The sequence below is a fragment of the Dendroctonus ponderosae genome, unplaced genomic scaffold, assembly GCF_020466585.1.
Source record: "Dendroctonus ponderosae isolate FM_Combo_2020 unplaced genomic scaffold, Dpon_F_20191213v2 Dpon_F_20191213_7, whole genome shotgun sequence".
In the NCBI taxonomy this organism is placed as follows: Eukaryota; Metazoa; Arthropoda; class Insecta; order Coleoptera; family Curculionidae; genus Dendroctonus; species Dendroctonus ponderosae.
In genome coordinates this window covers 10,322,806-10,336,855 of record NW_026018916.1, presented here as the reverse complement: position 1 = coordinate 10,336,855, position 14,050 = coordinate 10,322,806, and the positions used below count along the sequence as shown (strand labels likewise).

The 14,050-nt window shown below is 31.3% G+C and overlaps 1 protein-coding gene across 17 annotated transcripts in view; it reads right to left on the bottom strand.

Moving 5' to 3' along the window:
• Window positions 1-5,856: 5,856 nt before the first annotated feature.
• Window positions 5,857-14,050, bottom strand: part of LOC109542836 — a 63,458-nt gene continuing 55,264 nt past the window's right edge. For 14 of the 17 annotated variants that reach the window (XM_048668060.1, XM_048668061.1, XM_048668059.1 and 11 more), the window contains 7 exons: window positions 10,543-10,721; window positions 9,706-9,830; window positions 8,641-8,815; window positions 7,563-7,781; window positions 7,400-7,508; window positions 7,164-7,338; window positions 5,857-7,103 (listed from right to left, as the gene is read on the bottom strand). In XM_048668060.1, coding sequence (XP_048524017.1) covers window positions 6,935-7,103; window positions 7,164-7,338; window positions 7,400-7,508; window positions 7,563-7,781; window positions 8,641-8,815; window positions 9,706-9,830; window positions 10,543-10,721 — 1,151 coding nt within the window. In that variant the 3' untranslated portion in view covers window positions 5,857-6,934. Of the gene's footprint in view, window positions 7,104-7,163; window positions 7,339-7,399; window positions 7,509-7,562; window positions 7,782-8,640; window positions 8,816-9,705; window positions 9,831-10,542; window positions 10,722-14,050 lie in introns of those variants that run through there. The other 3 variants (XM_048668063.1, XR_007281906.1, XM_048668074.1) reach the window with 3 other exon arrangements.

Sequence of the window (14,050 nt, the reverse complement as noted above, 5' to 3'; positions counted from 1 at the left end):
AGAGTCGTCGATGGCTGACCAAGAACCGAAGAACGCATAGGTCACCAAAAATGTATTTTTTAAATGCTTCTACACAGATTTGGTCCCTGCAGTTAGAAAAACAAAAATTAGAGAGCTGAATTTACATGCAAATACTCTCTCATAGCAGCAACGTATAACAAAGAAATTGTTGCAATAATTTTGCCACCTAATGTAATGCCGATTAGTGCAATCCATGAATCAAAATGTGATTCGAGCGCATAAGTTGCACTACAGAAAATGCCTCTTAAAACGCTCCGCTATAAGCGGAGTAGCTTCCGAAAGTGAGGATATATTTGCCGAAATAAAAAAATAATCTTAAATATGTTATGATTGAACTCGCTAAGGCTTGGGAAAATGTGCTATCAGAACTGATATAGAAGTCATGAAGTTGATGGTTGGGTTGGGAAAGACCTTCCATCTGCGTGGAAGCATAGAGAAACATTAGAAGGCATCGACAAAAAGTAACGGATGTTACTCGATTGTTAAACCAAGTTTCACGACATTTTACACATGAGGAGGTTATTAATTGGGCAGCCGGTTAAGAAAACATGTTCATGATTAATTACGCTCTAGATCTGAAGAAACGGACGAAGACGTTAGGACCAGATATGAAAAAATGGGCTTTTAAGGCAGAGCAAAATATGCTAAACCAACTAAAATCACTAATCGTTTTACATCGACTTAGTCGACGACGAATTAAGTCATTTTATTTACACAGTTATTCTGTATTCTTGTAGTTATGTATGCGTATCTTTTATCTAAGAAATTTTAAATTTAATTAATCAACTTTGCAGTATTATAGTAATATTTAAAAAAAATCTTTGTTAATCTCAACCATTCGAAAATCCGAATTTTCCGTTGCAATAATTAGTGTTCGGATTACAGAGGTTATACTGTATTAATAATAATTAAATAATTAAAAAATACATATAAATATAATTTTCGACAAAGCCATGAATGTCCATTGCATCCTATTATCAATATTTATGATTATTTTCAACAAGATTGAATTGAATGATTGATTTATTTTTTCAACCAGATTGAACAAAGCCTGACAATATGATTATTTGAAAATTTGTATGTTTATTTCGGTTTTTATTAAAACCGAAAACATAATTTCATAACTTATAGTGAGAGAAAAAGAGCAAAAACTGAGACCTTTATCCCACTAATTGTTTAACACAATTTGATGCAAATTTTTTATTATCCAAAGCAATACCTGTTTTTCTTGGGATTGCAAATGCAGCCTTAATGATTACGCTTTTAAATGCGTCATTTGATTGTTTAACCATATGGGTACAGTGCATGTTGCGCTCAATAAAAAATGTAAGTTGGCATTTGTATAGAGAGATGAGCCGTTGACTATTTACATTTAAAACGGAAATTTTTTAAAGAAATATTTCTACTAAACATAACATTGGCACATTCTTCATGGACGCCCCCTCTATAGATCGAAAACATTTTGTCGATGAACTGATAATGATTATTGGTAGACAATTAGCTGCAATGGCTTTGCATTTATATGCAATAGAAAAAAAGGAATACCTAGCAGTTTTTAGACTAAATTTTCACTATTGTAACATTGCGTTATCTGCGAACCAGTTTTGTAAGCGATATGACGCAATACGATGCTAATATGCTGAAACTGGTAAAGAAGCATTTGATTAGGTTTGTTTAGTAGATTTACGCTCAACACATGAAAATTCCATTTGGGTGAAACTTGCTTTAAGCAAATGTTAAGGCTAAAGTGTAGAAACTAAAACAAAAATACATTATGTGGTCGTTTTGGGGATCAACCAGTGCCAATTGGTTTTGTATGCGTTTTTATTTATAATGCTGTAAATATTGTTAGAAATACATCAAAGTGATAAAAGTTTAGTCAAAATTACTTCAATTTTATGTCAGGGTAGCGTTACTACCTTCGTCCATATAAGCGATCATCAAATATCACAAAAAAACAAAAATTTACATACATAATTTCTTATAAAACTTAGGAGTTGAATTGAACAAAGAAACGATTTTTGATAAAAATAAAAATTTTTGTATTTATGTAATTTAATTTGCGAGTTTGTCTGTCTTTCTTAGACTTTAAAATGTGCCCTAGATTGTTCCTTCGTGTCTTAAAAGCAAGGCAATTAATATTTTAGAACTTAAAATCAATTTTTATTAGACTGTTAATTATTACATTTTGATATACTTGTCGCATTCCCATAAATCTATCGATTTGATTAGCGAAGGCTATTGTTATCGGCTTACTATGGGGAAGAATTACAAAAATAAATTCTTATGATCTCAGACTATTATTCATTGTCAAATGACTGATTGCTCCCATAACAATACCTCTGATAACCTTTCCAATTACATCCACAGTAATAATTTTAACATAAGGAGAACTTATCAGTAGTTTGTTTGGGACGGGCATGATTTGGCGAAATATCATTCAGTCCAGTTCCTATCTGAAAATACATTACGCAATGTCGTCCGTGTACATGATTAAACGATTTCATTGGTTTTAGGCTCGGAATAATCTCCCCTGGATAGTTTACTTGGCAGATTATAATGTGTTAGGTACATTAATTGATAGTTGGAAAATGGAATATGAGTAAAATGGAAAATAAATTAAAACTATTCTGAATGTGTCAATGAAAAAACTGATGGAAAGAAGAGTTTTTAAAATTAAGCTGATTTATAAAATACCGATAGGTATTCAAATGTCCAACTAGTCATCTGAATTTGAATATTCGTAAAAATATTTTCAGCTCCAATTTGTCTTAATAAATTTAATAGGTTTCAGCTTATTTGAAGATGAAAATCAATTTATTACAGAAAATTTAAAAAAATAACATCTCTATGCAGATGTATAAGTAAATTCGCACTATCCAAGTGTATGTGTAACCATATCGAATCGCTCTCATAACAATACCAGCGATACCCTTTTTTAAAACTAAGAATAAGAGCTTATCAGTGGTTTGTTTGGGACGTGCATGATTTGGCGAAATATCATTTAGTTCCTTTCCGAAAATGCATTACGCAATATGGTTCATGTTTAAAATATTTATCAATTGCTGTAAGAAGCAAATTAAAAGAGCAGGTTGTTTAAGTAACCTTCTACGAGTATATTTTCCTGTTAACTTGAAATAAGGCAAAATATACTGTTTTGTATATTTAAAGACCATGGCGACTGGGTCATTTGCAAGTTAAGCGAAACTGATGAGGACTAAAGGGTTCGAAAGCAGGGAGAAGGTGACCCAGCGAAAACAAAAATATAAAGTCAGTTCTTCAAAAAAAACTTTTGAAGAAACCGTAACAAAAAATATAAAAATTTGGAAACTGCGAGAATATGAGTTGAAATTATTAAAAACAAATTAGGAAAGCGTAGTTTTGATGAGAAGTTACCCAGATGTTACCCAATGTAAAATGGAATGAACACTCACAAACTATCTATTAACTATCCATCTAAAAATAATAATTAATTCTTCGGCACTTACTATTACTAACGATTCACGGAATCACGCAATTTTTTATCACTTTACACTTTCAACCAAAAAAGAACTTTTTATACAAATTAAAAGCTGCGTATCGACCAAGCTCGAACGATTGGTCAGTGTCCTCCTGAAATATCAACTTTATAGTCTGACATTATCCTTATCTGACTAAAAAGCGAAATAAATCTCAATCGAAAACAAGAATATATACATTTGGAGCTGGTCCAAGCTTTGAGGCGGCTTCACATGGGTTTTTTTATTTGATAATAATTGATAATATTGATAATAATAAAAATTCGATTTTTTTTGCTGCCAAGAACTTCTCCATTTGTTCAATAGCGCACATGTAAATTTATGTAACATCTACCTTGACCCCCGAGAAAAATATCTGCTTCTGCATTTTCAAAGGAGCTGCTGATTTTATCGTATTTATCAATGGACTTAAGTGTTATGCTCAAGAGGCATTGTAACAGAAGACACGTGGATACTTTTATCCTGTAATACAGAGGAAAAAATTCCTATATTGGCTTATTGTCTTCGAATTCTGTTTAGTAATTAACATGTAAATGTTTGCTAATCACTTTGTTGATTCGTTAAAGATTACAAACATTTGCATTAATTGAAAGGTGCACGGAATTATCTAAATCTACAAATAATTTGAAAAAAAAATAGAGAATAAGGAAACGCAATAGAAACCTACTAATGTATTTTTTAGTTGGCTTTTACATTCAGCGAAACATTGTTTTCATGTAAATACTTTTTGCTAAAGTTAAATTGGCTATTTTAAATGGGTTTTCTTTTGCGCGATTATAACATCGAAGAAATGTCCGGGCTACTCGTTCGCCCGGTTTCGGTTAAAGTAAACAGTTTTTTACTCTTAAATATAAACAAACAAGTATTCAAAGGGTCGTTTTTTACCAAACTTCAGTAAGGAATATGAGTAGTGGTAGTGAAGATGAGCGTATAGTGCGTGTGAGCGAAATTACAATAAATTTTATTTTATTCAATTTGGGATGCCTGTGGTGCGGAAAAGGACATTTGCAAGAGTTATTACTCAATTAACAGTGGTAATTTGTTCCTTATAGCCGATTATGCGAGCTTCAGGTGAGAATCTAATTTGAGCACTAGTTGGAAATTTTTATTGGACAATAAACTATTCTTGTTGGCTTATGCTAATTATGTGGTGACAAAACGTAATTTTTCCTACTTTTGGGAAACTTTCTATCTTTAAACATTTTTCACAATTCTTTAATTAAACACTATTAAATATGAAAAAGGGTTTTTTAAAAAACCGTTTTCTTGGCCATACTCTTGGTCTAAACTTAATAACTTGTTGATTTTGCAAGTCATTTCATTATCCTTATTTAAGTAAATTGTATCATTCCTTGACTCTTACATCATGTGTGTACATACCCAGAGTTGTGAAATCCCAATATGTTTTTGGCAATTCTGCAAATAGATTCAGCTTGTCTCTTCGCTCGTATAAAGTTGAACTAAGTAAGAAAAATAAAGATTTCTGAGCAAATAAATGAAGAAAATAGTTAGGAATATAACTAAAACATTTCTAATGAATGCACATGAGGTTTACGTTTACCTATTTAGGATTTATTTCTTCCTATTTGTAGCCCATAGAATTTGTTATCAATATATTGTTTTCGTTTCGTCTAATATCGTTGAACCGATTGCTCCACTGACTTGCTTCAAATCCAAATTGGTGTATCAAAACTACTGTTTCTAAGGAAAGCGATGCGTTTGAAAAACTCTTGAAGAAAAAAAAACAACCTTTTATCTGTTACAATTTTGTAATTTAAGGTTCAATAATACATGTTACAATTTGGGGTACATGAGAAATGTTTCTTATTCGAGTGAGTCGTTTCAGATGATGATTTGTTAATTTATTATCGATAGCAAAAACTATTGCCAGATTTTTTAAAATAAAAAAAATAGGCAAGTGGCTGACTAATTTGGTTTTCACAAATTAAAAATATATACCTAATATTTTTAATATCTAGAATGATGTATTTAAAAAAAAATTAGTTTAAGAAGTACTTAAAAAAATGAACCAATCAATCTAGCGCATTTCTGGAAAAAACGAGACCTTGCAAGGTCGGGAAAAGTATTTAGTAGGTCATTTATTAATCAACATTTATAACCAAATAGCTACAATTGAAAGTAAAACGTATGCAGGCAAGTGCAAACACTTGAGCGTTTTAAAATATATTTTGTTTTTTATCTATCAACATTAAAAAAATATCCGACAAATTAAGGAAATTAATTGTCGGAAAATCGTTTATAATTCAATATCTATTATACAACCCAAATTAACCCAACTTAGGAAAACAAATATTACTCTAATTCAGCATTAATTTTTTATTAAAACAAATATCATACAACTCTACAAGTCATTCATAAAATTAACAAACAAAAAAATCAAACACGTAAATATACTACGTCCAAATCTGTTTTGAATCCAGTTTCCATTTGAATACTTCGGTTTCAAGACGTAGATTTTAATTCTAGATGTAATAATAATTAAACATGACATTCTTGCATCTCTATATGAAAAATATCTAATAATATTAGTATAAAACTAAATAACAACAATATTTGAAAAATTAGGTACATCTACTTGTTCAAAAGCTATCGGGTGTTAATAAATGTATTGTATTTCTTAAAGGCACTCTCCTATAATAAATAAGTCTTTGCCTGTGATTTTTCTATGTAGTTCTGGAAACCATTAAATGAAAAATGAACAACAAACTCTTCCAGCATTTCTAAAAGCTAATAAACAAAGTTGCGATTTTATGCAAAATATGGGATAATTAGGGATATTAGGATTGTTTTTGGAAATACCCAATTTAAAATGGAAGAACGTTTTCCTTACTTTACACTTGTATATAAATATACTCCTTTATAAATCTACATTATAAATATAAATAAAACATTAGTAGACGTATTTGCGGCTACTTTTGGTGTCGCTATAATATAACTCTACAATTTGGGGTATAGTTGACTAGACTTGCAGTATTTTGCTAAGTTTTGTTTACATTAGCTCTACCATAAACTCGAAATTAGTAGGTACCTACCTACGGATGATTTAAATGTTACGCCGAACTAGTTTTATATGCACTTTAAGTACACTACTTTTATTGCTATACAACGGGGGTTTCATATTAATTTAGCAAACTGAAAGCGGTCGTTGTAGTGTTACTTATGGACGTTTTTTCAGCGCTGCTATATTGGCAATGGTTTTATTGTTAGCTTGGTCATGTTTCATGTATAGAGTTTCTTTCTGGTCGAAATCTACCATTTCACATAACGCGTTTTAAGGATGCTTGAAGTAAATTGATGTCAGTCGTCAGTAAATCAATTCAAACTCTGTAGCAAATGAATCGCTTTTAAATTCTACCTAAGTAATAAATTTTGTGCTATATTTTCTCCACGTAATTTCCCGGGAAAGTACCGAAAGCTCCTGTTCTGTGGCTTGAGCCAACGTACCATCCATCATCACACTTTTCGAGCACATAGACTGTGTCACCTTCTAGCAATTCCAATTCATCATCGTTTTGTGGGGTGTATTTATAAAGGGCTCGATATCTGTTTCGAAAATAGGAAACATCAATAAGTTTATCAATTCCCTTGTCAAGCAAAACTCACGGTATCGGGTCAGATTGCGTTTCTATATGAAGGGCTTGGCTTATTGGACTTTTATTAGTTTTTGGCAATGTTGAATAGGTGCCAGTTCCGGATATTTGAACTGGTTTGGCATGATGATATCCGTTATCCCTACTAGTTATCGGGTTGGGGACATTGGGAGTGTAGAGGTGACTTCCTAGATTAGATTAAAAATGCAATTTTTACGATTAACAACTAGATAATAATTCACTTCTTACCCATTGACTCTTTGCCCTGAGACGATCCGTTCAGTAACAATGAATGGGCAGCTGGCGAAGCCACTGGTTTGGTGCTTGGTGGAGGCGGATCACTTGGATCTATGAGAACCTAAAGCCCAAATTTGACTTGAAACTCCACATTTTTCTTTGCATCATTGCTTACATCAACATATGATACGGGAAAGATGCCCTTGCGACCTCCGATTTTCCCTTCGAACCAATTGTCGTCCACTTTCCTTGTGAGGGTCACCAATTCCCCCTTAGCTAGCGATAATTCTAAGTGGGTTTGGGCTACAAAGTTGTACTTAGCTCTGGCTTGGCCTTCGTGTGCTTTCCTGGGTGTGATGGTGGAGATTTTTGTGGTTACTTCAGATGGGACGATCTAGAACAAATAAATTTAATTATTTAACGAAACATACATCAATTGTTCCTAACTAGTGAAATGAGCTGTTAATTTTCAAGAATTGGGTGCATCAAAAAAGTGTGTTTATATTTTGTGTATATAGATAGTATTCAGACACATATATATTTTGTATATATATATGTGTCTGAATTAATAAAGTGTTTATTCCGCAAACAAAGCCCTTTTAGTTTGAGACAGTTTCATCCTAGTAATGCACCAAACTGTAGAGATTTTAAAGAATCACCTTAAAACATTTTGAATGGACGCGGCTGTGTATTTAAATTTCCATTAAGAGCTTTTCGGTTTTATTTTAAGGTAATTCACTGTATGTTTTTGTTGTTTTTATTACTCATTCTGGAGGACTTCTTCAGAGGTGATACTATTCTTGCATCATATTAGAATTCAATATATTTCTTGCATGTAAACATATTTTGAAGAATTTGATATATGAACAATTAAGAAATATTGATTCTTTTTTGAAAAACAAGTGCAATAACAATTATCGCTTAGCGGTTCTATAATAACTTTAAGCTTTTGATAACACATGCTGAACTAAACTTGACCCATATCTGTCTGTGACCCATATCGGAATGTGATACACTTTAAGATCGACTTTTAAGTACTTCGGGCGCATTACGATCTTTTACTATATTAGAAAAAGCTTTCTCATCGTTAATTGATGAATTAATGCGATTTATCAATTTTTGTGCCATTTCTATGAATCGATTTGATGAATCAGCTTCAATAACATGAACAGAAATAACCAAAATTGCATAAAAACCCTTGCACAATCATTATCAATTTTGAATAATACTGTACTTTATTTTATTTTTCTTACCTCAACGTAATTAACAGGAAACAGTCCGACCATAGCGTTCAATTCACCTTCGTACCAGTTTTTGTCTATTTGTCTTCTAACATAGATGAGTTCGCCTTTTCGAAACGTGAGCTCTCTGGCTGTTTGACCAACAAAATTATAAAGAGCTTTGGCCACTAATCTCGGTTCAGGTGATCTAAACAAAAAACAAAAAAATAACTTTCAATTTCATTTAAATTAATCTACTGTTGCTTCTTTAATTCAAATTTGCTGTAGTTTTTTTGTAAAATTACTTAATCCCTGTTTAAAATTAAAATAAATTCATGTTCTTCTATAAAAATAGGAAAGTTTAAATTATTACGTAAGCAAACGTACAAAACCAAGAAAATAATATTAAAAACGCAGCTAACATACTTTTGATGCAAAATGTTATGAATATGCATATAAAAATAACACTTTGTATAAAACAATTGTTAGGTAAATCGATTGAATTTTTCTAGCAGTAGTATCTACCAGCTTCTAAACACGGTGAACATCTTTAAAATTGTGGAAGTTCTTTCGTATCTAGATTTCTTTTTATATCTTAAAACATTCACTAAACTAACTGAATCGTTTCATAAAAAATCGCTAATAAGCTGGTGAGTTCTTGGTGCTTTTAGACCGTGGTGGATAAGAATATCTTCCTGACGTTTTGCCAATACAACTGTTTTTACCGGCTTCAACCGCTCCTATGGCCTAGTGATTTATTAAATTTTCATTTAATACCATTGGTGATATTTGTTTCATAAGCAAATTTCTTTTTTAATTTTAGTTTTTTGTTAATTTAATTTTTTAAATTTTAATTTCATTTTGCTATGCTCCGGTAAAAGAATTGTTCTTTTTCAAAAACTTGGCAAAGAGAGTGATATATGAGATAGTTTAGGAAAATCGGACGACATAGAAAACACAAAAATGAGGTTTAACTATGTTATCAAACTTATATTAAGCGCACGTTTATTATTACTGTGCTGCGCTTGCCCACGGCCCTTTTAACATACTGTACATTAATTTGTTCAAATTGTTTAAATAATTTCTGAAAGTTCTTACTTCGTTCGCGTTTTGGTCGGACTAGTAAGATCGTCGAAGTCGTCATATCGGTTAAGAGAAATGGGAGATTTCTGGGACGGGATAAAGTTGTCCGTGTGCCTCCTGGATTTCATATCTTGAATTTCCTGAAAATAGCAAAATGTCTTAATTGTATTAATAATAATATTAATAACAAAATAAACATGGAAAAGTCCATGTCCAAGTGAAGTTTCGTTCGATAGAAACTGGATTTAACTAGGTGTGTTTATATTTTGTGTATTTCGTAGTCAGTTTTTCATTAAAATTGTAGTAAGTAATTCTTTTAAAACAATATGAAATAGAGGGAATTACAAGCCTATTAATAGTTGAGAAATTCAGTTTGGACTACCGTATATCGACAATTGAAAAAACAGTCAAAATAGCACACTTATGTTAGAAGCTTTTTAAATTCACACAAAGCACTAACATTCCTGTACTCAGAAGTTTTTTTTATTTATGACAATATATATTTAAATTTTACTTATATTCCACATATAAAAATCTGTTTAGGAAAAACCCAAGTAAATTTAGTAAACAAGTTCAGTATTTAAAATCGGGTAGATATTAATGTTAGTATTTTCACAAACTTCCGGTAGAATTTCCAAATTGGCCTCTTAAAAAATTGCAATTAACAAGTCATTTTAGATGGACAACTTTTGAATGATCTAAAGCAGCATTTTAAAGCATTAAAAGCACGTTTTTAAAACCACAATAAAACTGCAATTTCAAAGTTATTTAGCATTAATAAGTATCGATGAAGAGCGTCGCCTTGCAAACAAACACACCAGGCTGGAATCCGGCCGATCAAACGAAACTTACTTGTAGGTCGTTGCTAACCTGGAAGTACTTTCTCTTTTTTTCTTCTTCGTAGATTTTTTTCATGGCTTCTGCCTGGCGATGGGCCAGCTCGTCTTCCGAAACATAGTCCTTCACTTCCGTACGAATTGGTGTCTTGTAGTGGATAGTTACTTCGTTTTCGACGTATTTCCTTGGAGATTCTTAAAAAAAACATGGGCTATTGAACCTGACTCTAACACTTGAGTTGAGGATTTTTGGGATGCAAAATTATATTGTTTTTCAAAATTCTATATCAATATTAACCATGAGAAAAAATCTAAAATATTCATAATTGTATTTGAAATAACTCCTGCCCTTGAATTTAAATAAAACGATAATTATTTTTGAATTCTCAGAACAAGAAAACATATATCAGATATGCGAAGACTTCTCATGATTTCACTAATTGTTGTTTAACAATTAAATGTTTAATAATGTTTAAAGTTGATATACAAATCCATCCAGTTGAATCTAAATTAATAACCATTTAAAATTTTTCTATAAGCCATCAAGCTGGTGTGCACGTGAAATACTTTAGGCATTTAGCAAATTATAGATTAATCGTTCATAAGTCGAATGACTCAATAAATTTAATTACTTTTTAACGCGTAAATAACAAACAAATCAACCTGTTAATTCTTGCATAATGGGGATTGCAGTGCCCGTTGGTTAATCAGTTATTTAATTAGACGCGGAATTACTCTTTTACTGTTTGGAATGTTTAAAAAAATAATTGTTTTGATGTATTTTTTCTGATACTCGTATTTCCATATACCCCAACAATAATCATTTTTTCTTCAGCAGACTTTGGAACTTTTGTTGAAATTGCTTTCTCTTCTTCAGAAGTTCTTATAGCTGAAAGTAAGTGGCTGTTCGTAAATAGAAAAAATCTGCAAACAATCAAGACATCATGATTGCATGAACTCAATAGCCTGAAAGCATTGAATTTCAAATTAAACAGTATTGTCATCCATTCTTGGAATGTGCCTGGCTCATTTTTCAAAAGTAAAGTATTTTTATCGTTAAGTCGAACAGTGAAAATGATTGATTTTAAAATAATGGTTTAGTTGAAATTTCGAAATGTATTGCCTAAACATTTGGAAACAATTTTAAAGCACCTGATTATTATATCAAAACTAGAAAAAAATTATGAAAATCAACGGTACTAAAAATAATTAGAGACAAAAGTCGAAAATATGTACTAAAAACATTAGCTTGCAACGAGACGCAATAGTCCTGAGTTTATGGTAAGAAATTTGTAATTTTAAAACGCTCTACAAACACTTAACCATACCAAATGCAACATTAAACATTATCGGCAAAAACCAATTTTTTCCGGCAACTTCACCGCAAATATCACTTCTACTTTAAACCCACAAATAGCACAGTATCCTTTACTTTCTTCGCACCGCTACTCAACTGAAGAAAGTGTCTCTCATACCTTGACAATAATTGAAGAAATTTACCATTTATGTGCGTTAGTTTCCCGCCAATATTCCTATTTCAACTATCACCTTGTGTATTCGTCGATATCGTTTCTTCACACAGATCGAGTAAAAGGAGATGGATAAACAAACGTTGAATAAATGTTAATGAAGATATCTATCTACAAGGGCGGTGTAATAATGAAATTTTCAATTTACAACACATTTGTGTTTTTTGTTTTATTTCAATTTTTATAGATTTTTTTACTTTTAACAACGAAGCACTAAAATATATTTTTTATGAAAAATACGACAATATTACCAAAATTTATAGAGTATCCGGAAATGTTGGCAAAAAAATGTTGGGAGTGATTCTTCAATAGAAATGAATGTATAAAGCTTCAGCAATTTTTCGAATTCTCAAAAAAGGGCCTTGATTTTAGATTTTTTTAAATTATTTTTCTGAAATACCTGCTTTCATTGTTTATAGATTGTTTTCAAATTTGGCATACTTATTGCAAAATTGTACGCAAAAAAAGTTGTATGAACAATAAAAATTTTACATTCAAGCCTTATTCCTAAAGGGTTAAAATTGCCATTAGTAGAAATACAAAGCCATAACTTTGGTATTTTTTGTTTTTCGCTAACAGTGTACAAAGCAAAACACAGAAAAACAGTGTATTTGTTCCACCTTTCAAAAATAAGTCAGTTTCAAGTTCTCGTTGAGAAAATTTCTCAATTTTGTGGAAATACTCTGTTATTGATGAAACTGACTGAAATGGCTTATTTTTGAGAGGTGGAATAAGTACATCTTCTTTGATCATTCATATAGAAGCACATTTACAGAAAGTGTACTTCTTCTTAAACATTTTTTAAATGTTAGAATTGTATAATTCTTGTAAAAATTTACATTCAGGACCCTGACCCCAAATAAGTTGCGTGGTTTATGCAATTTTCAAAAACTTCTATATGAACTTGACACATTAGGTTTTTATGTAGAATTACCCCTTAATTATAGAATTTTTAAACTCATCTCCCGACACTAGGTATATTGTAATATACAATAAAAATTAAAAGTTAACTCGATTTAGTAAAGAAAGTGCGTTAATAGGAAATTTGAAGCTATCAATCAAGAAATGAGCAGTAAACATTGTTGGGATGGAGAATTTCTGATTTTTATCAGTTTTTTCCGATAACCCTCGTAAGTTGTCGGTACTCAGTACAAGAAAAAATGTTGATGGTAAGATAGCCTATCGCTATGAGAAAGAGACAGCCGCATAAATTTGTTTAAATGAGTATACACCTGTTGAAATGTACACACGTAGTAGACTTGTAAAATTGTGTCACGTTTCGCTAAATCACTAGGTATACAACAGAGAAATTTAAATGATCGTGAACTATGTGCGACAATTCTTGTACAGTAACTAAACATTTTCCAGTTATTTTTCAGGAATTTATGGTTTCGTTTTGTACGAAACTCAACGAACTTGTATTTTTGCGTCTAGCCAACATTGCTTTCGCTGCAATTATTATAAATTCAAACACTTTATTTGCTAATAACTTTAAGTAGGTTTATGCATCCATTAAACGAGATAGATTAATAATTATTGCGACATCTGCTTAACGTAAGAACGTCATCTTTTCCTTTTTTGTCTGCTTTCTTAGTCTGTAACTGGACGTTCTCGCTTAATTAGTACGAAATAATGGAAATACAGCCATTATTAGTGAAACTGAAGTACTTCACTAGGCCAGATGGGCAATACATGTTAAGTCAGTTGAAGAATGCATTTAGCTGAAGGGTAAGAAAAGTACAGCCATTTTAATACGGTGGACACCTGTGTTTGTATAAAGTTATATTATAATGACAATCAAGAGTGAATTTTAATTGATTATGCAATTATCAGTACAGAGTAAAAAGGTGATAATTAAATCCATTTTTTCTCAAAATTGCATATTTTCACAAAACGGGTTTTTTTCTCTGGCAGTTTTCGAATGAAATCTGCAATTATCATCGAGCGTGATCAACTCAACTATTTTTGAATTGCTCAACTTAAGGAAAAACTGTG